General features: G+C 37.1%; 2 protein-coding genes across 3 annotated transcripts in view; both read right to left on the bottom strand.

Moving 5' to 3' along the window:
- Positions 1–27666, bottom strand: part of LOC117321560 (ADAMTS-like protein 2) — a 153831-nt gene that overhangs the window by 20217 nt on the left and 105948 nt on the right. The window lies entirely within an intron of this gene.
- On the bottom strand, positions 1357–8835 carry LOC117321561. 2 transcript variants are annotated; one of them, XM_033876019.1, is made up of 2 exons: positions 8768–8835; positions 1357–5828 (listed from the first exon to the last, which is right to left on the bottom strand). In XM_033876019.1, the coding sequence occupies exon 2, from the start codon at positions 3455–3457 to the stop codon at positions 2252–2254; it is 1206 nt and encodes a 401-aa protein (XP_033731910.1). In that variant the 5' UTR covers positions 3458–5828; positions 8768–8835; the 3' UTR covers positions 1357–2251. The 2 variants fall into 2 exon arrangements, with proteins under 2 accessions (XP_033731910.1, XP_033731909.1); XM_033876018.1 differs by having other exon boundaries at positions 3854–5828.

Below are 27666 nucleotides of genomic sequence, written 5' to 3'. Positions count from 1 at the left end.
CGTGTCTTGTCGCAAAATTAAGAAGGGCCGTGAAAACAGTAAATGGGTGATACCTTGAAATTGTGATTCCTAACAAGGACTTGCCAAATGTATGGGAGTACATTTCCATTGTTTCCGTATTGGCCCATTGGACATCGGCCACCATTATCATCAAAATATTCAGCGTCTTGCGCTATCATTGAAAGATGTTCCAATGGATTCACTTAACGCTGTTCCGGATTTCCCAATCATGTGTGATGGTGGTCTGCGCTTAGTATATATAAAGTTAATCTAGGTCCGGAATTATGCAGGTGAGCACTTGAACAGCGAGTCATCGGACGTGTATTAGAACAATGAGGCTCCAGATCTACCGTATACCCGGATGCAGTCCAGACAAACAGGTCGGATTTGACTAAGTGGTACGGAGAGTGTCGTGCCAAAGACAGTAGGGTGTTACGTGCACATTGCCATGTCGGATTTGACTGGGTGTTAATGCGAATTCCGTGCCAAGGACAGTAGGGTGTTGCGTGCACAATGCCACTGTAATGAGGTACTAGTCATTAGTACGTCGTGGAAACAATAAGCACAAAGTAGTTTGATTTTACGAATTTGATTGCGATTTGACAGATAAGTACACAATGTTAATTATAAGAACACTTCGATTTTGATCAGACGAACACTATTTGTTAAATAATCACATGTAAGCCAAGCTACTATTGTTATATATGACATTTTAGAATTTCCCCTTTATGTCATTTAGCATATATTAAGCGAAATAATTAAAGTGATTGTTTTATCAATCTTTACAATAAACCAGTCATAAAACATAAAATAGAATTGTGTTGGCCTTATATAATACAACGGACCAATGGACAATTACGATCTAGGGCCGCGGTGGCCGAGTTGTTAAGATGTCCCGACACTTTATCACTAGCCTCCACCTCCGAGTTACGAGTTCAAAACCCATGTGGGGCAGTTGGCTGGTACTGACCGTAGTTCGGTGGTTTTTCTCCGGTTTTCCTCCACTTCCAAACCAGGCACGTACTTAAATGACCCCGGCTGTTAATAGGACGTTAAACAAAATAAACTAAAAACGAACTCATAAAATGCCACGTGTTATTTAACTTCTATTTTCAGCTCATAATATCGCGGCGCGTGGCCCAAGTCAGGATTAGCGTAAAATAACCTTAATTCTTTCCTATCTTTTAAGAACTGTATGTGTAGCTTCTCTGCCTTCAGTGTGTGTATTCTTTTTGGACTGTTCAGTAGTTATTTTGAAATACCGATAAAACAAAATCCTCATCAAGGGAAGACGAGACTGCATTCAGTAACGGATGTATATTATTGATACTGTACCGTAAATAAGGAGGCGAGTCATTCAAATTTAGTGTAGTTTATTAGGAAAAGCAATGTGATTTTCATTGACAATGTGATTGTAGGAGACATTTCAATTTTACAAATGGTTGTAAATACATACAATTAACAAAAAATAGTTATAAATACATACAACTAACAAACAGGTTAAATGTGGTAGTTAGTGACATCCAGATGATTAATAGTCCGTTGATGTTGTAATACTCTTGAAGACTAATATTGCGTATGGTTCCCAATTATGATTCCATTGTTAAACCGTCAAACACGTGGGGAGAGTTGAAGTGTTTGGATGCTCGGTAGTATGGAACGTGTTTTCCATGACAACATGTTTCGTTTTGGTATTTAATGAATTCAACGTCCTTGCAACAGTCATCGTCATATAAGGTTTTTGGAAGCGGAGTAGTAAGAACATAAGTGAAAGACTAAAGGCGAGTCAGCGGTAGATCCTACCGCATAGTCTGTGACTAATTTAAAGGGAGGAGCCTGTTCCCAGACAGCAATAAAAATAGTATCAACAGCTGTGTTTGTAAACACACACTGATAAGATCACATACTGACCAGTGGCTGACACCAGCCACTGGTCACTTACCAGTCACTGGTATTGAAACACTTTACTACTGCAAACAAAATACGCTATATTTTCTGTAGGTTATTATATTTAATTAACCGATTCAAACTGATTAGTGACACTAATTACATATACATTGTATATTACTTATATTTATACTTAATTATATAGAATTATCACATATATATATATAATTTGCATCAAAAACTTGGATGTGCCAATACTGTAATACTTACTTAATTAGTACATAAAGCAGATATCCTAAATCTCTTCTGTTGATAATATTGATATTCAAGACACAAAAACGATCAAAGTGTCAGAAATATGAACTTAATAAAAGTATGCAATAAAACTGTTCCAAAGTCTTTCCAGGTGTGTATAACTTTGTGGAGTTAAGTTTTTATGTCCTGATCTTTTACGCGGTTTGCGGGGATCCTCATACCAAGTTATTGAAGTGAAGTCACGATCAACATTTTGGTTCCAATCTGGAACTGCCATGTTTGTACGCCTCTGGTATTCCTTATTACCGAATGAAATTCTCTTGTCATGGTATACCAGTGCTGCATTATTGAAGGATTCAACATAATGCGTGTCAATACAATGTATATAGTCCGCTGTATTTTGGTAAATTTGCAAGCCATGGATTGCCTGCAAAAGGAGTTTCTCTGCAGCAGAGTCCTTGATGATAACCTTAGATGGCTTATAATTTTCGTCCGTGTGGCAGCGGGAACTCGGCAAACAACCATCATGAATGTCCTTGTAATGTTGCACAACATTGTCCAGCAGCATCCGTAATTTTTCCACAGACTTTTCACAATGTCTCATCGCATAGTACCAATGAGTTTTTATGGATGCTGCTTTGTCAGATAATTCTCCATGCCATGTTTTTCCATGCATTTTCTTTGGTCCACTTGTTAAACTTTTGATGATTTTTGCTACCCCGTTTGCAGCATGCCAGGTGTCATTGGCATTCGTTACAGATGGCTGTTCTGCATCCAAGTATTTGTTGATTGATGCGTTCCTGTCATGTCCATGAATGTTCACATTAACACCACAATCATCAAAATGCTTATATAAAGTTTTCGCTCCAATAAGCTCATGTCTTTGGCTGACAGGATCATCATCACGTGTTACTGTGACAGCACCGACAACTTTGTGTGTCATACATCCCAGAGCAATGATATCCGATTGTGCTGCGTTTTTTCTCCATCCATGTCGCGCGTCAGTAAGAATGTCAATTCCCTCATAGTCTCCATCTTCTGCTTGCAATATTGTTTGCGCAACTTCATCATTTATAGCATCTTTGATACACTCTTTTGTAACCTCAGATGTAACGTCACAGTATATCTCGTGAATGCCTTCAAAGTAGGACTCTGGGCAGACACCGAAATTAGCAGCATTTCCGATTCGTTCATATCGAGTGTAACGTAGTCCACTTCCTAGTAGGGAATGAAGCATCCTCAAATTTACTAAATACTTCCCTCCTTCGATATGAGGAGATGTGTCACACTTGAAGGTATGCTTATCTTCACCCATAAAAGTCAGTTTTGCAGCATGTCCACTACGTTGCACGTCTTTAACATCAACAAGTTTTGCACATTCCTTTCAATGTAATTGGATTCCTGCACAAATGTTTCTGATGGCCGATTCCGTAATAAAGTAAATTGCTTCCTGTGTGGAATCTTTCTCGCAATGTAGATACTGTCTGAATTGAATACTTTCAATGTTATCTTCTGGTACTGTATCTTCATAGGTTTTCAGAAATAAATCCAAAACATGATTCAAAAGTTCTGTGTTTGTGACATTTGATATCTTGCTATTCAGTAGTAGTTTTGCTCTGTCAATTTTGTTGAATACTTCGGTTTTCTTCTCATCTGACTGTACATAGAATCTAACATTGCCAAGGACAGACTTGTTGTCTTTCTCTTTTCATTTCTTCTTTTCATCATTTCTCCTGAGTCTGATACACGTTTTTCTCTTGGATTCTCAATTCTATTCTCATCTCGTATTCTCTTTGGTGGTTGTGGATTTTGGTCAGTCATGTTTGAAAGCAATTTAGACTATTTTACTTTTGTTTAAAAATGAGGAATATCTAAATTTATTTTTTTGATGAGGGAAATTATACCACACCCCTACCACATAGATTGAAGTCGCGCACTACTATTCTTAAAAAAGGACCTAGTCGTTAAGGCCCGTGCAAATAGTGCATAACATGAAATTAAAGTGGGCAACATGCATAAAAACATGAAACACGACATAGCATGTATACTCATTACATGTTGCGATAATCGAACTTGAGCTAGAGACTTCGGTAATGAGTTTACCAAGCATTTTTTTTTTTTTAATTTTGTGTTAGGAAAACATAGATTTAGCTACATGACAGTTCTTGAATAACTCCTCTACGTTATACAAGAGTATAACTCATTCAAGTTATGCAAGAACTGTCATTTAGCTAAATACGTCTCTTACTAGGACGCTGGCTGGTCCAACACATTGATGAAGTTTGAAGTCTTGTACACGTTAACTTTCCCTTGAAAGTTATCCCCTACCCACAGAGTCCCCGTCGGATCACATGCCACTAGAAAGGGTCTATATAGCGCCTCTCCCTCTCGGTCCTCTAAAACCACGAATCCGCGAAATAATCCGTTATAGTCGAGAACAAATATGGATTGTGTTTCTTCATCTACAACTATGATATTCCCTTCTGCATCACAACATAAACCAGATGGTTTTAAGTTGGACCTGGGCAATTCAACTCCTAATACTGATCGGAGTACCATATTTTCATTGCTTCTTCCTGTGAAATCGCCAACACGTGAGCCATCAACATTAAGTAATGAGACTAACTTCCGGTCAACGTCGGTGAAACATATGCGGTTTTCAAACGAATTGATTGCTACGCAACTTGGCTTAAATGTCATGTATTCGTCGCCAATCCTTTTTAAGAGAGTACCAACGCTAGAGAACACTAGCAGCTGACCGTAATCGGCTCTAATACTAGACGAACCGGAAGTGTTAACTCCAGTTACAGCCAAGCACCCGTCAGACATAGACGCCATAGCATTGCCTCTGAAATCAACCAATGTGATGAACGTGGAATGCGTATTTGACCTTATTTGATAGGAAATAATTTCATTGACATCACTTGCTAATAGAAGCAAGGTCCCTTCATTTCTACAAACAATATCGTATATGCTGACTTTGGGCAGCACGCGGTACTGACTGACAACTACACCACTAAGAGATATCACATTGATAATGTTACTGCAGTCCGCTACTACCAGACAATTACCAAGGGGCATTGGACACAGGCATGTGATCCTTCGTGATCGCTCTATGTTTACGCTGGATAAGAATTGACAATGATAATGCGTCTTGCTGTGGTTTCGTGGAAATCTCAAAACTCGTGGTCTCGTCCATTGCTGCTCGTCTGAGAAGCAATTTTCCTCGGTACCTTGTCCGTCTTCCTCTATGTCGTCCTCGCGTAAGACACCAGTATAGCCTTCATCCGGATCCAGTCCAGCATCCAAGTGTTGTTTGTTGCCTGTAACCTTTTGATCACGCACAAAATAGTTATTAGGATATCCTGCTATTCCTTTTATCTGCAATGGATTTTCCGTCCTGCAACACGGACACACGATTTGACGTTTTGTCATTGGCTCATATCTTTTTATGAGCTGCTCTAAGCAATCTTTACAAAAGGTGTGTCGACACAGCAGTAGCTTAGGTTCCTTGAAAGCATCTAAACAAACAGGACAGTATATATCGTCCATCTCATACAGTAGAGTGCTGCTGTTTTGCTTTGAAAACTACGGTATTCAAGTCGTATTATCACAATAAAATACTGAGACGTGTCAGATACTTTTTTAGTAAATATACTACTCCTCTCCAACACTTGTCATAACATCTGAAACAAAACAGAACACATTAGTATGAATGTACAAATTAACTTATTATCACAAAACACACAATTTAGATTTAAATAAAATACGAGTGAAATATAGCCCCGGTTTCAGCTGCGGTTATTCGCCCTTGTAGGAGCTGGTGTTATTGTATACATAGCTGCTCCATTGGTATAGATGAGGTTGAGTGATACATAGAAAGTCCCTAGCTTTCCGAGACTAGGAACAGTATTCATGAAACCGTGCCCATGCTCTTATATTTTTTTCAGGCTCAGATACTTTTAGAAATAAACTGATACTTGAATTCATGTTTCCAACGATCTGGAGATATCGGGGGAAAAAACAAAGCGAGCTATTATCTTACATGTCTAGGTTTTCCTTTTAAACTGATATCTAATTTTTGAAACGAGTTTGGGTTGAACACGGATTTCACGTTTGAGCATGAGAATGGTTTCATGAAAACGGACCTGGGTCTATTTCGCCTCGGAAAGGAGACTTTGTCTCGGGAAACCAGAAATTTTGCTATACACCCAAGTTCCATAAGTAAGTCCCTGAAGTAGTTGGAATCCACTAAGGCATACATTCTTAAGACCATGGTTTGTTTCCACGTCTCTAGTAAACATTATTGTATCTTATTGGAAAATAGGAAAATCAAACGAATAACTCTAAATGCATGTATACAAGAAAAAAAAATTAAAACGAGTAGTACATACTGTCAACATTGCTATATTTCTTAAAAAGACCAAAGGTGCAAAAGTATTTTATGATTTGTTAATAGTAAATGCATGTATATAAGAACAAAAATGTATTTAAATAGTCAAGAATCAAAACGACAAAAAAATATTCCACAAAGTGTCTTCCCAATACGCCCATTGAGGATATACCGAGAATCAAGCGAGGCCGTTCTCAGTTGACAGGTCATGACAAATACTAACTCCCAGGTCAAGGACAGGTATATCTGTCAAAGTACATGTCTGGGGTGGAATTAAAACAAAACACGTGAGATCAGGCCCCTTGATCCGTTAACAATAGCTATCTAGGATGGTCCGGGGTATTTTGAAATGTAAAAGCTAGCTATTTAGGATGGTCCGGGGTATTTTGAAATCTAAAAACTAGCTATTTAGGATGGTCCGGGGTATTTTGAAATCTAAAACCCAGCTCAGTGCACACGTGGTCAATCTGGTATAGTTGGTGTAGGGAATAAAACTTCTCGTGTCTGTCAATTTCGATATTCTAACAAAATCATAAGGTAAAGCCCGATTCCTTTACAATGTATATAAGTTTAGTTATCCATGCTGCTAGTATAGGGACTGATTTTTACCTAACGGGGGACAAAAAAAATACTGGCCTGTAAGGATATTTTGTTAGAAAGTTTTTTGTCCATCATATAAACCAGCCAACCAGTGGCTAATCCACCCCTACATACATACCTTCCGCAAAGCTATGGAAAACAGCAATGACACTTCAAGTGACGCTATCATATATTCAAGTAAATCAATAACAATATCATGAGAAATTGACATTAATATATTGGGGAAACAAGAAGGTCTGGACAGTGTGTAAGGAAGTGACAAAATCAATTAATCGATGATCACAGTTTGCGACCAGGTACTAACAAATCGTCCCCGAATACTAGTTGTTGGATTTTCTTTTACTATCCTGTACCTTATAAAAACAATTTCTTCTTATTACAAATGTACTTTTTATAACTATTGTTAGCTTCAAAATATATTTCCTGGGGTCAAGTACCTGAAGAAAATGTGTTTCTTAGGTTTGTATCTGTTTTCCCTAGTAAATAACATATGAAATTGGTATTTTGTATATTCGATAATAAAGAGAATGAAAAATATATACTCCTACTTTAATATGACGTAGGAGTTCGTGTGTAAAAAGGTTAAATTCCCCAGGTGGGGGTTCCCCAATACACTATAAATGTTATGGTTACTGTTCTTCGAGTACCCGTGTTTTTTATTTGTCATCAAACCTATACAATAACATCATTAATAGCGAAAACTTCAGACTTTGATATAAATTTTGGACTTCAAATGAGCGAATGAAGGGATGGAGTCATTACCGGTAGTAAAAAAAATTGCGCGAGCACTAAATATAGCACATCAAGGACTCTACACAAGTAATCTAAGCCTTACTTCCTCTCGTTTTTATTATTTACAAAAAAATATTTCATTCTGATCGACACAGTGACACATGTTCAGATATAATCGGGATCACGTGAACGTTTGTTAATCGATTCAGCTAGATCTAAAAAAAAAATCCACAAATTAATTTTATATGTTTATTAACAAGTTTATGTGTATGGTTAGTGAGGCATACGATTTTCATAAGAACACATGTAGATTCTTTTATATGTTTTATAAACAAAATTTAATGAAACCCAAATAAGGGTGGAAATCCCTTTAAAACCGCTTATAATATTTTTTGGTTGTACACACCCTCAAACGACAGTCAGTTCAGCTGCAGTTGTTTATAACCTATCCTTTGGAGTGTGCACTGGTCACGTGTTACACATAACATTGACGTCACAAATATTATTTAGTATTGTACTTATACCACTCCATGTATACTGTGCCCAAGGTGACTATAGGGACACTATATAAGGAAATTACTGTAACTGATTACTTTGAACAATGTCTGATATAATTATTCTTATGTCAAGCATGTGAGATCAAGGCGTACTCCTAGTTAGTATTCCACAAACGCATGTTTATATTTCCACGAATAACTGATTCACTACATACTACAGTATAGATTCATATAGCTTCATATCTATGAATACGGCCGTACAAACCAGAAACACGGATACACACATTTTACAGACTACACGAATACACACATGTTACAGACTAAAGTTGAGACTTATTCATTTGTAGGCAGAAATACCTACAACATAATAATCATAGGATAACCACATCTTGTTGTCACTCACCTTGTGTTACATGTACTATACGTGTAGTTCTCCCCAGTACTGTGTATTTCATTGTGTAACATAATATCGTGTCTATTTTTAGCAACACCCTTATGCGCACGTTACAAATGTACCAATCAATACAGTGTGTTGGCTCATTTTAATTGGCTCACGATCTCTCGTTATAACAATAATAATAATAAGATAATAATTTAAAACAACGAACGAAGTAAAATAATGCCTATTTAAAACGTTTTCTTATTTTTAAAGCTTAAGTAGCTTGAGGCACTCGACCCTTACATGTGTACACATACACATGTGTACACTCCTTATTGTATTTGTATACACGCACACTCACCGTCTGGAGAGGAAAAGATAGCACATTTGACAATACAACTTGGGCAGCTAAGGGCATTTAAGCTTCCGGTGTATGAGTCTACTCAGTGTATATAACGTGTGCGTAAGCATTAGAATTAGACATAGCAGTATGACACATTACGTAAATGCTATTTATGGCATTTTTGCCAGTGAAAAATAGAAATTTATCAAACTGATCAAACATATTTTCACTGCAACGATGAGCAGTGAAAATATCAGAATTTGCAGTGAAAATATAAGATTTTGCAGAGAAAATATAAGATTTTGCAGTGAAAATATAAGTTTTCCGTGTTTGACCAATAAGAGCGGACCTTTCTATTCACTTCGCTGAAACTTGCCTATTTTTCCAATCGAAGCGGAGATAAATAAATTGGATATTTTGCTGAATTTCTGAAATTTTTAGACAATTTTTTAACATAATACTTACTTGACGTGAGCTATACATGCACAGATTCTCCTATAACGGCATTGCGTTGATCAGTCCTTTCAAAATGACGCCGTCAAGTTGACGTGAAGTAACGTCTTAAAGAGATGACGTCATTACTGATTCCCGCACTTTTTGACGCTATTAATTTTTCGTTTTGTTTTTGTTTTTAATTTTGTATATAACAACATATTAAGTTAATGAAATACAATAAAAAGAAAATTGAATGGTTTCCCGTTAAATATAACATGTGTGAGGTTCTTATTTTCATTTATTTGGATTTTTCTGTTTGCTATTTTTAAGGTGAGTAAAAAGTAAGAGGTTAATTGTAGATGGTCAGTTTAGTGGTAATATGGAAGTGGCTTCTAATCGGCCTTGACGACTGTCGAGATCAGAGATAAGGTTTTAAGTAGTAATTGATAGAGTTAAAACCAGTGGAGGTTGTTTAGAGTCATGGTGTAATTATTAGGTCTTAAGTATGTTAGATGTGACACAGGTGCCTGACTCGTTTTATAAAATAATAACATATAGAGTACATATAAATGAGAAAGGTTCTGAACTCCCCCAGGCTTGAAATCTGATGTATTTATTTCTAAGTACCGTAGCTTCGGTTGTTTTGGGTGGATTTTTTCGAAGTAGGACTTAAATTGAAGAGAAATGGCCAATCTTTAAAATAAGCCATAACATGTTGTTGATTTCTCGATATTAGTTTACGAAATCGGGCGTGAAACTTCAAAATCCCCTCGATTTTGTTTAGTCGGACAAGTTGACGTAACGGGGTCACCACACTTTGACTCTATTGGACATAGCTTTAAATACGAAGTCCACGGGTTAATCAAGAGGTACGCTTCATCAGATCACCGAATACAACTATTACATACACTTACTTTATGTATACGAGCACCCTATCGACGGCCCCGGGACTTTTTATGCATACTGATAGCAGATTTTCCACTTGAGTAGCCATGTTGTGTCAGCCGCGGTAAATTTGAACAAGCATTCTGATTGGTTCAACACATTTTCTATAACCAATCAGAATGCTTGTTCAAATTTACCGCGGCTGACACAACATGGCTACTCAAGGGGAAAATCTGCTATCAGTATGCATAAAAAGTTCCGGGGCCGTCGATAGGGTGCTCGTATACATAAAGTAAGTGTATGTAATAGTTGTATTCGGTGATCTGATGAAGCGTACCTCTTGATTAACCCGTGGACTTCGTATTTAAAGCTATGTCCAATAGAGTCAAAGTGTGGTGACCCCGTTACGTCAACTTGTCCGACTAAACAAAATCGAGGGGATTTTGAAGTTTCACGCCCGATTTCGTAATTAATATCGAGAAATCAACAACATGTTATGGCTTATTTTAAAGATTGGCCATTTCTCTTCAATTTAAGTCCTACTTCGAAAAAATCCACCCAAAACAACCGAAGCTACGGTACTTAGAAATAAATACATCAGATTTCAAGCCTGGGGGAGTTCAGAACCTTTCTCATTTATATGTACTCTATATGTTATTATTTTATAAAACGAGTCAGGCACCTGTGGATGTGAATAGTTGTCAGTCCCTTCTGGGGATGATATATTGTACCTTGGTGGTCATTCTCAGAGGCTGGTGTATATATGTTATCAGAGGCTGTGTTAGGTCCATATGGGTGGTTTATAAATAGACATGTGGTCAGTCTCCAGAACTGGTATATGCATAGCCGCCTGGTCAGTCTGGTCAGTCTGGGAGACTGGTTTATAAATAGGTATGCGATCATCCAGGGGGCTTCATTGAAATAGATTCTCAGCTCTGGTATAAATAGGTATGTGGTCATTGGGTAGACTGCCTTAAAATAGCTTCCCAGGCTGTGGTATACACAGGTATGTGGTCATTGGATGGGCTGCATTAAAATAGATTCTCAGGCTGCGGTATAAATAGGTATGAGGTTATGATCTGTTTATAGTTGGTTCCTAGATGATTTATATATAGAACTTGACCATGATGTCATTCTATGATTAGACTGTCGGTGCATGGTTAAGTTTAGCATCTATAATGTAGGTAGTTGGGTTTAGTAAGTGATGTCACTGGTCAAGAATAGTTTGCTGGCCATATATAAAGGCCTGTTACCTTAGAGTAGGGGCTGCTTGTTGAGATCGAGTTGTTCGAAGAGTTTTCAGAGTGAGTCTTTGGAATATGAGTTAGTTTAAGAGAGTTTTTAGGGTTAGTGTTTGGAGTTGGTCTTATCAACAGAGAGACTTTGGATTTTATTATCTTAGTTTAGATAGAGAGTATAGAAATGTGTAGAGTAGTTTAGTTTATGGTTTTGAGTTGTAGTTTAGTTAAGTCATAAGGAATAGCAAGAAACTTGTATTGTGCAGTTATTTTCTTCAAGTTGGTTACTTCTAAAAAGAATTGGAGTGAATTTTATTGGATACTGCTGGAATTGATCTGACTTTAGTCATTTCTTATTTACTTTGTGAATTATTTGTGAGTTTATACGTTCTACTCCTGGAGTATATATTGGATTGGAATTTGATATATCTTGATTGGCAAGTACTTTGAATGAAAGTCATATTTTAATAAAACTGAAGAAATTTACATACCTGTGTATGTTTTGTTTTGAATTTCATCGATTAACGTAACGATGTGGTGTCAGAAGAAATAAAAGGGTTAGCGAGAAACCCAACACATGTATTTAACTCGTACGACAAACAATTTCGATACTTTGTCATACTCGTGAAATATCTGTTATATTAAACAGGGAACCATTAAATATCCTCTATATATAAATATTCTTTAAATTAGTATGCCGTGTCCTATTCGATTTTAGACACAAACCATTAATGCGCATGAACGAGAATCGGATATCAGAGGTTCAATAAAGAATGACAAACATTTCATACAATGTACAATATATGTATACAGTGGTGTAGTCAGGGATGACCTACAGTGGCATGGTCAGGGATGGTCTACAGTGATATAGTCAGGAATGGGCTACAGTGGCGTAGTCAGGAATGGCCTACAGTGGCGTAGTCAGGTATGGCCTACAGTGGCGTAGTCAGGGATGGTCTACAGTGGTGTAGTCAGGAATGGCCTACAGTGATGTAGTCAGGGATGGTCTACAGTGGTGTAGTCAGGGATGGTCTACAGTGATATAGTCAGGGATGGTCTACAGTGATGTAGTCAGGTATGGCCTACAGTGGCGTAGTCAGGAATGGCCTACAGTGGCGTAGTCAGGGATGGTCTACAGTGGTGTAGTCAGGAATGGCCTACAGTGATGTAGCCAGGGATGGTCTACAGTGGTGTAGTCAGGGATGGTCTACAGTGATATAGTCAGGGATGGCCTATAGTGGCGTAGTCAGGGATGGCCTACAGTGGCGTAGTCAGGGATGGTCTACAGTGGCGTAGTCAGGTATGGCCTACAGTGATATAGTCAGGAATGGTCTACAGTGGCGTAGTCAGGTATGGCCTACAGTGGCGTAGTCAGGGATGGTCTACAGTGGCGTAGTCAGGTATGGCCTACAGTGATATAGTCAGGAATGGGCTACAGTGATATAGTCAGGAATGGGCTACAGTGATATAGTCAGGAATGGGCTATAGTGGCGTAGTCAGGTATGGCCTACAGTGGCGTATTCAGGGATGGTCTACAGTGGCGTAGTCAGTTATGGCCTACAGTGGCGTAGTCAGGGATGGCCTACAGTGGCGTAGTCGGGGATGGTCTACAGTGATATAGTCAGGAATGGGCTACAGTGGCGTACTCAGGGATGGCCTACAGTGATATAGTCAGGAATGGGCTACAGTGGCGTAGTCAGGGATGGCCTACAGTGATATAGTCAGGAATGGGCTACAGTGGCATAGTCAGGGATGGCCTACAGTGGTGCAGTCAGGGATGGCCTACATGTACAGTTACGTAATCAGGAATGGCCTAGAGTGGTGCAGTCAAGGATGGCCTACAGTTACGTAGTCAGGGATGGGCTACAGTGATATAGTCAGGGATGGGCTACAGTGGCGTAGTCAGGGATGGGCTACAGTGATATAGTCAGGGATGGGCTACAGTGGCGTAGTCAGGGATGGGCTACAGTGATATAGTCAGGGATGGGCTACAGTGGCGTAGTCAGGGATGGGCTACAGTGGTGTAGTCAGAGATGGGCTACAGTGGTGTATTCAGGGATGGCCAACATGTTACGTAGTCAGGAATGGCCAACATGTTACGTAGTCAGGGATGGCCTACAGTGGCGTAGTCAGGGATGGTCTACAGTGATATAGTCAGGGATGGTCTACAGTGGCGTAGTCAGGAATGGCCTACAGTGGCGTAGTCAGGAATGGGCTACAGTGATATAGTCAGGGATGGGCTACAGTGGCGTAGTCAGGGATGGTCTACAGTGATATAGTCAGGAATGGGCTACAGTGGCGTAGTCAGGGATGGTCTACAGTGGTGTAGTCAGGGATGGTCTACAGTGATATAGTCAGGAATGGGCTACAGTGGCGTAGTCAGGGATGGCCTACAGTGGCGTAGTCAGGGATGGTCTACAGTGATATAGTCAGGAATGGGCTACAGTGGCGTAGTCAGGGATGGCCTACAGTGGCGTAGTCAGGGATGGTCTACAGTGGTGTAGTCAGGGATGGTCTACAGTGATATAGTCAGGAATGGGCTACAGTGGCGTAGTCAGGGATGGCCTACAGTGGCGTAGTCAGGGATGGTCTACAGTGATATAGTCAGGAATGGGCTAAAATGGCGTAGTCAGGGATGGCCTACAGTGGCGTAGTCAGGGATGGTCTACAGTGATATAGTCAGGAATGGGCTACAGTGGCGTAGTCAGGGATGGTCTACAGTGATATAGTCAGGAATGGCCAACATGTTAGGTAGTCAGGGATGGTCTACAGTGATGTAGTCTGGGATGGCCTACAGGTATGTAGTCAGGGATGGTCTATAGTGGCGTAGTCAGGGATGGTCTACAGTGGCGTAGTCATGGATGGTCTACAGTGGCGTAGTCAGGGATGGCCTACAGTGGCGTAGTCAGGGATGGTCTACAGTGGCGTAGTCAGGGATGGTCTACAGTGATATAGTCAGGGTTGGCCTACAGTGGCGTAGTCAGGGATGGCCTACAGTGGCGTAGTCAGGGATGGTCTACAGTTATATAGTCAGGAATGGGCTACAGTGGCGTAGTCAGGGATGGTCTACAGTGGCGTAGTCATGGATGGTCTACAGTGGCGTAGTCAGGGATGGCCTACAGTGGCGTAGTCAGGAATTGCCTACAGTGATGTAGTCAGGGATGGTCTACAGTGGCGTAGTCATGGATGGTCTACAGTGGCGTAGTCAGGAATGGCCTACAGTGATGTAGTCAGGGATGGTCTACAGTGATATAGTCAGGGATGGTCTACAGTGATATAGTCAGGGATGGTCTACAGTGATATAGTCAGGGATGGTCTACAGTGGTGTAGTCAGGGATGGCCTACAGTGATATAGTCAGGGATGGCCTACAGTGGCGTAGTCAGGGATGTTCTACAGTGGCGTAGTCAGGGATGGCCTACAGTGGTGTAGTCAGGGATGGTCTACAGTGGCGTAGTCAGGGATGGTCTACAGTGATATAGTCAGGGATGGTCTACAGTGATATAGTCAGGGATGGCCTACAGTGATATAGTCATGGATGGTCTACAGTGGCGTAGTCAGGGATGGCCTACATGTACAGTTACGTAATCAGGAATGGCCTACAATTACGTAGTCATGGATGGTCTACAGTGGTGCAGTCAGGGATGGCCTACAATTACGTAGTCATGGATGGTCTACAGTGGTGCAGTCAGGGATGGCCTACATGTACAGTTACGTAATCAGGAATGGCCTAGAGTGGTGCAGTCAAGGATGGCCTACAGTTACGTAGTCAGGGATGGTCTACAGTGGCGTAGTCAGGGATGGCCTACAGTGGCGTAGTCAGGGATGGCCTACAGTGGCGTAGTCAGGGATGGCCTACAGTGGTGTAGTCAGGGATGGGCTACAGTGGCGTAGTCAGGGATGGCCTACAGTGGCGTAGTCAGGGATGGTCTACAGTGGTGTAGTCAGGGATGGTCTACAGTGGTGTAGTCAGGGATGGCCTACAGTTACGTAGTCAGGGATGGTCTACAGTGGCGTAGTCAATGATGGCCTACAGTGGTGTAGTCAGGGATGGCCTATATTGATGTAGTCAGGGATGGCGTACAGTGTTGAAATCAGGGATGGCCAACATGTTACGTAGTCAGGGATGGCCAACATGTTACGTAGTCAGGGATGGTCTACAGTGGCGTAGTCAGGGATGAAATGAGCGGTTCCGGGAATCCATTATTGATGAGAAGTTGATTAAAATTGATAAAGATTATTCTATGATTACAGATGCTGAGTTTGGTTTTAGAAAATACCTTTCGACAGTGGATTCTATTGTTGTATTACAATCTATGATTTATAGAACTCTAAGAGGCAGTCGCAGACCTTATTACTATTTTATCGCCTACAAGAAAGCCTTCGACTTTGTTAATCGCCAACACTGGTATAGAATAATTAAGAACGGATTGAGGGCAAATATTTAAAAATTATAAGTAGTCTGTATGAAAATGTAGGAAGTTGTGCTAAATTTAAAAGTATGAGTGCTTTTACAAAATATGATTGTGGATTTCAATTTTAAAGGTGAATTTTGTCACCTCATTTGTTTACTTTTTTCGTTAATGATTTAGAAAATGATTTCATTAAAAGTAACTGTTCGTCGATAGAACTTCAAACTATCGACCTGTTCCTACTTATGTATACAGATGACATGGTTATTTTATCTGAAACACCCGAAGATTTACAGAAAATATTTCATTTGAAGAATATAGTAGGAAATGGAATCCAATTGTTAATGTTTGTAAAACAAAAAAATGTCATCTCCAGGGATGGTTGATTAATACGAAATAACGAGAAATGGGCCTTCGAAAATTTAATTACCTTGGTCTAACCTTAAATTCCAATAGGAAGTTTAGAAAAGCTCAAAATTAACATGCAGAACAAGGACAGGAAGCTTGATGTGTCGTGAATAATATTTGCAAAAATCTGTTTTAATGTACATTGAATTTGTATATAAGAAAAGTCAGAATTTTCAAATATTCTTGAAACGAAAGCGTTCAGACAATTTTGTACTCAAAGCTTGTTCTATTGACATGTTGACAAATTAAGACCCTTAACTTGTATTCTTAATTCAAAACAGGAATATTCAACTGTCGGTCTCGGTTATATTAAATATACAGAATAAGGCGTGTAGATTATTTCTAGGATCTTCGAAAAACTCTTCAAATATAGCGAGTCGAGGCGATATTGGATTCATGGCGACACATCACAAGCAAATTATTGAAGTACTACGTCTACGTCTACGACTACACGGTGCAGAAGAACCCCGTTTAACTAAAACTATATATAATGCTACAGAACATATTGCTAACTCTTGGAGAAGAAAATGTGACACTATTATACACAGTTTTGGATTATCTGATGTAATGAACAGTCAACGTTCGATTAAATGTAAACTTCGTGATATTAAGCGGATATTGGATAATCGAGACCAGATAGATTGGAGAAATGATCTTTTTAATGATAATAACCGTGTAAATGGTAATAAGTTGCGTACCTACCGCCTACATAAAAATGAAATTAGTACAAGTTTTTATGTAAAAAATCTTAGAAATAGATCACAAAGAAAACTTTTATCTAATTTTAGAAGTGGTTCTCTGCCATTAGCTATAGAAACGGGTAGATACGCCAGGCCAATAATTCCTTTACAAGAAAAGACATGTATATATTGTACATCAAATCATGTTGAGGATGAAACTCACTTTTTTATTGATTGCGACTTTTACTCTGACTTGAGACTTTTAGTTTTTAATAAAGCAGAAGCTAATTTACAGAATTTTAATGCTTTAAACAGCAAAGATAAATTAATATTTCTGATGAAAGAAGATAATTTGCAAAAAGATGTCGCCAGGTTATTGTTTGATATGTACCAAAGAAGACAAAACTTTTTATCAATAAGTCTTAATATTAATTGACACTCAAGATTTTACTGTAGTAGTATCTCATAAGCCAAATATGGCTGGGTGTTGATGCATTTTAACGTTTTTAATGAAATTATGCTTGTATTTTATGTATGTTTTATGTATCAATACGTGACACTCTAATAAACATATCTGAATCTGAATCTGAATCTGGTTATATGTAGAAAGCAGTAACTTTCTTGATCAATTTAATAGTAATGAATTTAAACAACGTTAATTTGACAATTTCCAGCAAGAATGTTTTATGAAAGTTAGTTTATTGTCGAAAGGATTTTCATATATGGATTTAGTTGAGAATATTAAACCCCAGTCTTACCTTTCTAAACCGATTAATTCTAATCATCAAAAACTTCTTTCAAAGATTTGATTATCTGTACATGATCAACCTATTGATTGAAATCTATAAATATGTTTTCTGAATCTCGTAGTAAGATTCTATAGAAACCAATTAGAGTTAATGAAATGATGATATAAAGTAATAATACAGGTATGCCTAAAGTGCTTTTTTTGTTGTTGTTGTTGTTTTTCATACCTTTCTTAATTTCCTAATTTGATTTTCGCAGCAACCATTTAATTTATTCGGACCTTGTATCGACACTTTGAATCAGCCCCCCCCCCCCCCCCCCCCCCCCCCCCCCTTCTTTGTATCCAGAGATTGACTGAGTACTTTTCCACGTGCCACACGTTGTTAACATCAGATTGAATGTGCTTGTACTCAGGGTAAGTATATGATAGTACAATTGTATACATCAACTTCTTTTATATTCACTAAAAACAAACAACAAACCAAATATCATATCTTATGTACAACAATGACGTATCAATTCGACGTTCAATGATATTGAAAACTATTAAAGATATTGAATAACTGAACTAAGGTAACTCCACATCATTATTTGAACAATTCTTCAGGTGTACAATGATTTCCCTCCGTCACCTCTTAGACAACAACACTCTGGGCCCCTGGCATTACTGACCAATCTTTTAAAGGCAATGATGCGGCTTATTTTTTTATTTCATTTATTAATTTTTTCATTTATTTATCTATTTTTTTACTTAACATTATGTTCCTCTAATTTGTGTTGATCTTGTGCGTAGTTAATTAGTTAGAGTTATCTCCCTTATACCATATTGGTGATGTGTACCTCACCGATTGGCGGATGCCATGTGCAAATTGTCGCATACATAAAATAGTCTCTTGGTAAGGAAAAAGTTTTAGCATCAACAAGGGTGGGAACTCGGTAATTAACACCTTTCAATTAATTACAGTAAGCAATGATACCTAATTATTGAAGGTTATGTCCTACTTCTGACGTAATGTTGGACCATTGGTTACATTTATCATTTGATATTAATTGTAATTCTACTTATGACGTAGTGTGGTACCATTAATTACAATTATCATTGGATATTAATTATAATCCTACTTATGACGTAGTGTGGTACCATTAATTACAATTATCATTATATATTAATTATAATCCTACTTATGACGTAGTGTGGTACCATTAATTACAATTATCATTATATATTAATTAGAATCCTAGTACTCACGATGTTTTGAATCATTGATGTATGTTTACAATGTACAACATGTAGGCAATGTTACATTTACTAAGGTATGTATTCAGCACTCAGTATATAGTTTTATAGAAGTGAAAAAAGATTATTCTCATTTGGAATGTACATTTTAAGCAATTAAAACAAAAAGATAAAGACAACTCAAGCCGTAAGCCAATGGCTAACTAATACCCCGCTACCCCTCATTAGCAACCATGACAACCAAATGACCATTGTATTTGCTATCCCTCAAAACAACAAGAAAACCCTGTTAATAATGACCAGTAACCATGACAACCAAAATTTTGGAATTTAACAGCTGCATGCACATCTACACAAGCTCTTCTATATTTGTGTAGAGTTTCATTGGAATTGGCCCACCACTTAAGGAGGAGTGTTACTACAAAAGTATCATCAGAAAACCTGTTTGCAGTTACAAGTTATCAACGCAACCAAATTTTTTTAGAAAAAAAAGTTGCATGCACATCCACACATGAATGATTCTTTATATTTGTGTGATGTTTCATTGGAATCGGGTAACCGGTTTAGGAGGAGTTGTCCTGACAAACTTAAAGTTATGGCTCTTATAGGAAGACCTGTTTAAACAGCTGTGTGATAAACAGCGATGTGCGATCTGTGCGATACGGAATGTGCAGGAAAATGTGCGCACGATGGGCGATTGGAACGGTACATGTGCGATATGTATCGTGGTCGATATAAAATGAGGAACGCGTCATCTATTTATTCAAACGTGTGGAACGATTGTAAAAGATATACAACGATTAACATTTCAAGAGGCAGCTAATTACCATATTTTTGGTGAAATATATGCAATAATTATTAGGAATGAAACTAAACACCGATGTATAGTTAAATAAGTTATCTAAATGATTATTAAAGAACTTTATATAATTTGCTCGGACGTCGTCGAGGACACCACTAGGCCTTGGCGAGTCGAAGAAATGTGTATTCAGCGAGATTATATACAGGCTATTTAATACATGTAGAACTAAATAGAAACATTTCTTTTGTGTTTAAAAATGCATAATATATGTAATTTATGTATTAAGTAAGATAAATAATCATAGTGATGTCCGTCTACCATTCTGGTACATGTACATGTAGATGTATCACCAGGCCGTCGAAAACATCACGAATACTTGCGAGACAAAATGACGGTACTTAAATGGCAAACATTAACAGGTCATACATGTTCCATGAATAAAAACATTTTTTTATGCAGCACGTATATATAAAAGCGACCATCTTATATCATAATTTTATTTTTGTCGTATATCTTTTCGTATAACTAGTTATTCCGTAATATTTATAACCCTATCGTTAGCTGTGCGGTTTGTATCATTTGTAACATTTATTACGGAAGACCTCACCAAATATCGTCAGGGACTAGTTTCCCGCCTACTACAGCTAAGACAGGCCAAGTCCATCGACTCCTTCTGGACCATAGACGGTCGGATCTTTTTGAAAGAAACCCCGACTAGTCGAAAACACCTCATCAAATCACATGACGACATCGATGTTTGGGACCGGAACTACTAACAAGAGGCCCATGGGCCTTAACGGTCACCTGATTTTTGAAATATTTCAGTAAATTTGAATGAAAGAATGAATTTAAAAACAAATAAAACAAATGATAGTCAAAAATGTGATTTCCCTATAACTATAGTAAAGTTTATCCCCTCCCATGGGGCAAACGCGAGACCCCAGGGCTAGGAAATTCAAAATTATGGTAAAGCACCTTAAGACCCTTCGATCTGTGAAGAGTATTTAATTCTACCTTAAATGGGCTGTAAGAAGAAGATTTTTAAAATTTCTGTTAATTTGACCCTTTTTGGCCCCGCCCACCAGCCCCTGGGGGTCAACTAGGGCCAACATGTACATACCATCAAACTCTCATCTCATGCTGATAATTTGAACAAAGTTAGAATGAATTCCAATACAAATCCAACAAATAATAGTCAAAAATGTGATTTCCCTATATAAACTATAGTAAAGTTTACCCCCTCCCCAGGGGCAAACGTGAGACCCCAGGGTCATGAAATTCACAATTTTGGTAAAGCACCTTAAGATCCTTCCATCTATGTAGAGTATTTGATTCTACCATATCCGAGAGTAGAGAAGAAGATTTTTGAAATTTTTGTCAATTTGACCCTTTTTGGCCCCGCCCACCAGCCCCTGGGGGTCAACTAGGGCCAACATGTACATACCATCAAAGTGTCTTCCCATGCTGATAATTTGATACAAGTTAGAATGAATTCCAATTCAAATCCAACAAATAATAGTCAAAAATGTGATTTCCCTATATAAACTATAGCAAAGTTTACCCCCTCCCCAGGGGCAAACGTGAGACCCCAGGGTCATGAAATTCACAATTTTGGTAAAGCACCTTAAGACCCTTTCATCTATGAAGAGTGTTTGATTCCACCTTATCTGAGAGTAGAGAAGAAGTTTTTTGAAGTTTTAGTCAATTTGACCCTTTTTGGCCCCGCCCCTCAGGCCCTTGGGGGGTGGGGACCATATAATTCACAATTTTGGTTCACCCTCAGCCATGGAAGCTTCCTGTAAAATTTCATTGAATTTGGTTCAGCAGTTTTTAAGAAGTTGAAAATGTAAATTGTTTACGACGCACGACGGACGACGCACGACGCCGGACAAAAGGCGATTGCAATAGGTCAACTGAGACTTCGTCTCAGGTGACCTAAAAATATCCTTTTGGAATTACATGTAATATATGTATCCCTATGACCAGTAACGGAACTAATTACACTGTATTACACTGTATATGTTTCTAAGATAGCATCAAAAGTTGGTTATTTGTTTTGTTAAAATAGTTCTAGGGTATGTGTGAATGATTTGATTCGGTCTGACTCTCTTATGACACAATTTCAAACAATTACCAAGGATATACATGTGTATACAGTGTAGTGGGTTCACATATTGATGAAAGCGTCTATAAAATATTACTTTTTCCGATGAATCAGTGTACGTGTTACATTATGCTCTGTGATATTAAAAATGATATCAATGAAACTAGATATAAGTATTTTGCCCGTACATTATTTGCATTGTGCAACTCACATTTATATTTCGTTTAATTAGATTGACATATGTTGCATGTAGATCCTTTGTGGACTATAATGTTACATGTGTGAATCATTACTAAAAGTATCATTTGCTATCCGTGAAGCGTAATTAGACATGTCACTGATCACTATCAACTAGCCAGGAAAACGCTGGTCTGTGAATATATTTAATACATTACCCATATTGCTCTTAATGTGTAACACTCATTTTATTTAATATGATATAACTTATACCAGTAATATAATTGTAATTGCATGTTTTCCCTATCGTACTTGGGTGCGAATACAGTTTTTGAGTTTGTGTGTCTGGTTGTTTATAAGAACAAGAAGGTCTGTATATATGTACATATATATAATATAATGCAATTACCGGTAATTGAAGAATTTGTATAGATATATGATACATATATTATTGTACCTGCGTGGCAGTACACTTGTCCGTCTGTATATCTGTCTGTCTTTTCGTCCGTCTGTCTGTCTGATGGTTTTATAAGGATAAGCATGTCTGTATATATACATGTATATTTGTATTGTACCTGCGTGGCATTACGTTTGTCCATGTGTCTGTCTGTCTGTTTGATTCATAAGGATAAGGTTTGAGTATATAGTTTGATATTCGCTCTCGCTTCTGTTGGCCCGTGTCTATACCTGTCTGTCTTTAAGTTTGTGCTGCCGTGTCATAGTGTTCGCGTCCCGGTGTATCAAACATGAAAGGCTTATCGTGCGAGTGTAATTCTGTACGGATTTTCTGTCTGGTTGTCTGTAATGTCTGTCCGCGTCGTATATGTCTATTTGTGGCTATCTTTATTGTTTGACAATTTTTGCTCTTATGTTCAACTCGGCTACCTTAGTTATAAAATAAACAAAATACAACAAATTATGTGAAAAAATGTAATATTCAATCATGACCCAATGAACTGTTCAGCTGTAATTTAGATGATTTGGATATTCAAAAACTTTTAAATAGAATCTCAATTTATATGTTTTTATTAAGTATAAGTTATTCAGCAGCAATTTTAAGAAGTTAAGCTGCCGATCCTCCTTCTATTGAAGGATACACGTGTAATGACCAAAAGTATCTTTTCTCCTTTGAAACGAATGACAAGTCTTTTTATTATTTTACTCTTTTGTTCTAAATATTTTTGTATGTGTGTTACAAATAATATAGCCAGTGTTACCCATACCAGTTCCAAGATGTTTTACTTCTGTTCCCTTGCCTTTCTCTGTACATGTGTCACAAATTTCAAGTTTACAATACATGTAGCAAAATGTGCATTGATTTAGTTTTGTACAGAATGGCGATCGGGACTTATTATTTTAAAGTGTATGGCAAATTAATTTTTGGTAATTATATTTGGTCACCGACTTACATCTTACTTTTTATCATTTTGTTATGTAGTATTCGAAAATTTCCTACACTATACCAGAAAACGATGTTGATTATCTTCTGTGCTCAGAAATATATTTTAAACAATCCTAGTTTCATTATTGTTTTTATCTTACTCCTGTGTAATGACATAGAAACCAATCCCGGACCTGAACATGAACACAATGAACTGTCATTTTTTCACCTTAATGCAAGGAGTGTACGCAACAAAATATCTGATATTGAATTATTGGCCCACGAATATTCAATTATATTATTAACTGAAACACATTTAGATGAAAATATTTTAAACTCTGAACTTATGATCGATGGATATTCTGAACCACTCAGACTTGATAGGAACTGTTTTGGGGGTGGTGTCATGGTGTATATATCAAACGATGTTCATACAAACGCAGGATGGATTTAGAATTTGATGGTGGCGAAATCATCTGGGTAGAATTAAAGTTTACTAACTGTTCATATCTTATTTGTGCGGTTTATCGTCCTGAAGGATCAAATATACCATTTTGGGATAATTTCCAATCATGTATTGAGACTGCGCTAGGTATTAGTTCTAACATTATTATACTTGGTGACATTAATATTGATTTGCTTAGAATTCGAAATCATAGACTCAATGAACTAATACTTCTTTTTAATCTAACAAACGTAATACAAGAACCTACTCGTGTCACTGCTCGTTCTAGTACACTTATTGACCCTATACTTGTAAGTGATACTGTTAATATTTTAGAAGCCTCTGTTATCCCTGTCGAAAACGATGTAAGTGATCACTCTGCCACACATATTGTTGTACAATTACCGGGTAAGATTTTCAAAACATATAAACGAGATGTTTGGATATATAAAAATGCTGATTATGATAAGTTTAATAGTCTTATTAGAGAGTTTCCATGGCAAGATAGGATGGAAAATTGTACTGTAGACGAAGCATGTGAACTATTTACTAATTCTTTCCTCACCTTTGCTAATATGTGTATACCTAAGAAAACAGTAACTATAAGGAAATCTGACAAACCATGGTTTAATTCAGAACTACGCAAAGAGATCAGGAAAAGGGACAGATTCCATAAAAAAGCACGCAAATCTAATCGTCCGGTTGACATACTGAAATTCAAACAACAGCGAAACAGGGTAAATAACATGAAAAAAACTGCTAAATTATCGTTTTTCGAAAATATAAATGGTATTATAAACAATTTTGCCGTACATCATTCTGAGTCTTATTGGAAACTTATGCATCGTTTAATTGGAAAATCGGGTAAATCGGAATCAATTCCTTCACTATACGACAGTACTAAAGGTGAATTGGTATATGATAATAAGAAGAAAGCTGATTTGTTGAACTCTTTCTTTTGCTCCATATCTGAAATTATTGATGAACCAATTGATATTCCTGAATTTACATCAAGAGGTAATAATACTATTGAAAATATTATTTTATCTGTTAGTGAAGTAAAGGATATTCTTTTAAATCTTAAATTAAACAAAGCTACTGGTAAAGATACTATTAGTCATGAAATGTTGAAAAATACTGCTGAAATGTATGCATTCCCTTACAGTTATTATTTAACTTATCCTTAACTCAATGTAAGTTTCCTAACCAATGGAAGACTGCTATGGTAATACCTCTATTCGAAAAAGGTGAACGTTTTTTATCCTCTAATTATAGACCAATTTCTCTGCTTAGCACTGTTAGTAAAGTTTTTGAGCGAGTTGTGTATAAACATCTATATAACTTTGTCTTTGATAACAACCTTTTATATAAGTATCAGTCTGGTTTTCTTCCGGGTCATTCTTCTACTGTGTAACAATTAATTGAGATTTATCATAACATTTGCCTATCATTGGAAAATAAACTGCAAACTTGTATTTTTTTTTTCGATATTTCTAAGGCTTTTGATAGGGTTTGGCATCGTGGACTTCTGAAAAAACTTTATTCATATGGGTTCAAAGGTAATATTTATAACTGGTTAAAAGACTATATAACTGACAGAAATCAATTCGTTGTCATTGGTGACTCAAGCTCAGATACCGGATACTTGAAAGCTGGAGTTCCACAAGGGTCGGTGTTAGGGCCATTTCTATTTTTAATATTTATTAACGACATTTCTGAAAATTTACTTTCATTGTCAAGAATGTTTGCTGATGATACTTCTCTCTCATACTCTGGAAATAACAGAATGAATGTAGAACGGCATTTGAATGATGATTTAACAGCTATAGATCATTGGTCAAAACTATGGAAGTTAATTTTAATCCAAGCAAAACTGATGTTATAATCTTCAACGGCTCTCTTGAAAAAATTGATATTAATTTACAATTTAATAACACAACATTGACTTGCAGTAATATAAACAAACACTTAGGAGTAACGTTGAACGAAAATGCTAAGTGGGAAACTCATATTTCAAATATCGCTAATTCTGCCTCACGTCACTTATCTGTTTTACGTAAGTTGAAATTTACTTTGAAAAAGGAAATTTTGTCTAAATTATATATTGTATTTATAAGACCCTTGCTAGAATATGCGAGTGAATTATGGGATGGGTGTAACAACTCAGATACTGACAAGTTAGAGAAAATTCAGCTAGAAGCAGCTAGAATTGTCACAGGTTTAACCTCATTTACAAGTAGACAGTCGCTATATATAGAAACCGGGTGGGAAACACTATTAGAAAGGCGAAAGCAGAAAAAACTTTTATTATTCTATAAAATGCACTATAATATGGCGCCATCTTATTTGAACGACCTTTTGCCCAACAGAGTTAATGAAAATACTACTTACAACTTGAGAAATAACCAAGATTATGTACCACCTAGATGTCGTCTGTCTCTATATGAATAATCATTTCTTCCCAGCACAGTAAAAACATGGAATTCTTTAGACATCACTGTAAGATCTTCAGAAACAATAGCAAAATTTAAAAGACAAATAAAACGAAAAATACCTGTAGCAATAAGACTAGGAGTTGGTGACAGAAAACTTGATGTCATTCACACTAGACTTCGACATGGATGTAGCTCATTAAATTCAGACCTTTTTAAAGTTAATTTAACTCTGAACCCTTCTTGTAATTGTTCATTTCCCTTGGAAAATGCGCTACATTATTTTTTACAATGTCACCAATATTACGATCATCGTGTCATGCTTTTGAGGAAATTGTCTGTATTTAATGTCCATATAGATCTAAATCTGATACTTAATGGATCAGATAGACTTAGTCAAATTGACAATGACAATATACGATTGATTGTTCAAGAATATATAAAAAAAAATACTAACCGTTTTTATTAATCTGATGTCATTTATGTCATAATTGTAAGTCATGAACAATATACTGTACAACTCCTATATCAATTTGTGCAAAATAAATTATATATGACATATATATTATGCAAAATACTGATATATATAACATCGATAGACTATATATATCGAAACTATATTGTTGATAGTACATGTAAACCAACATTTTTATTACCATATTGTATATTTTGTTTTATGTTTACTTATTAATATTATGTCATGATCATTTACTTAATAGCCATAACACTATTGTAATTTTGGTAACTGGTATGGCACACGTCGTTGTTTCAACCAATAAATATTAATGTTGTGTTCTTTTATATATATATGTGTAAAATATCATTATATTGTATCGTAAATGCTGCCATTTGTTAATACCATTATATTCATGTTTATGGAAGAGGACAATTATAAGTTGTAAAACTTGTGTCCAATTCCTTTTGAAATGTTTTCAAATAAAATATGTTTAAACTATCGCACAGTTGTGCGGTTTGTATCGCACATCGCACATTTGTGCGCACGATGTCTGCACGGTGTGCGCACGATGTTTTTGGAACGTTGTGCGATCACACAACTGTAGTGACCATAGCAGCCATTAATTTTGAGAAAAAAACAAAACAAAGTGGCATGCCCACCTACACATGATCCTTTATATTTGAGTGAGGTTTAAGTGGAATCGGCTCACTGGCATCCATCCATCCATCCATCCATCCATCCA

This window comes from Pecten maximus, chromosome 2 (genome assembly GCF_902652985.1).
Source record: "Pecten maximus chromosome 2, xPecMax1.1, whole genome shotgun sequence".
NCBI classification, from domain to species: domain Eukaryota; kingdom Metazoa; phylum Mollusca; class Bivalvia; order Pectinida; family Pectinidae; genus Pecten; species Pecten maximus.
This window is presented reverse-complemented; position numbering and strand designations above follow the sequence as displayed.

Coding starts and splice junctions, on each gene's coding strand:
- LOC117321561 (XM_033876018.1), bottom strand. CDS start 5,694: ATGGACGATATATACTGTCCTGTTTGTTTAGATGCTTTCAAGGAACCT.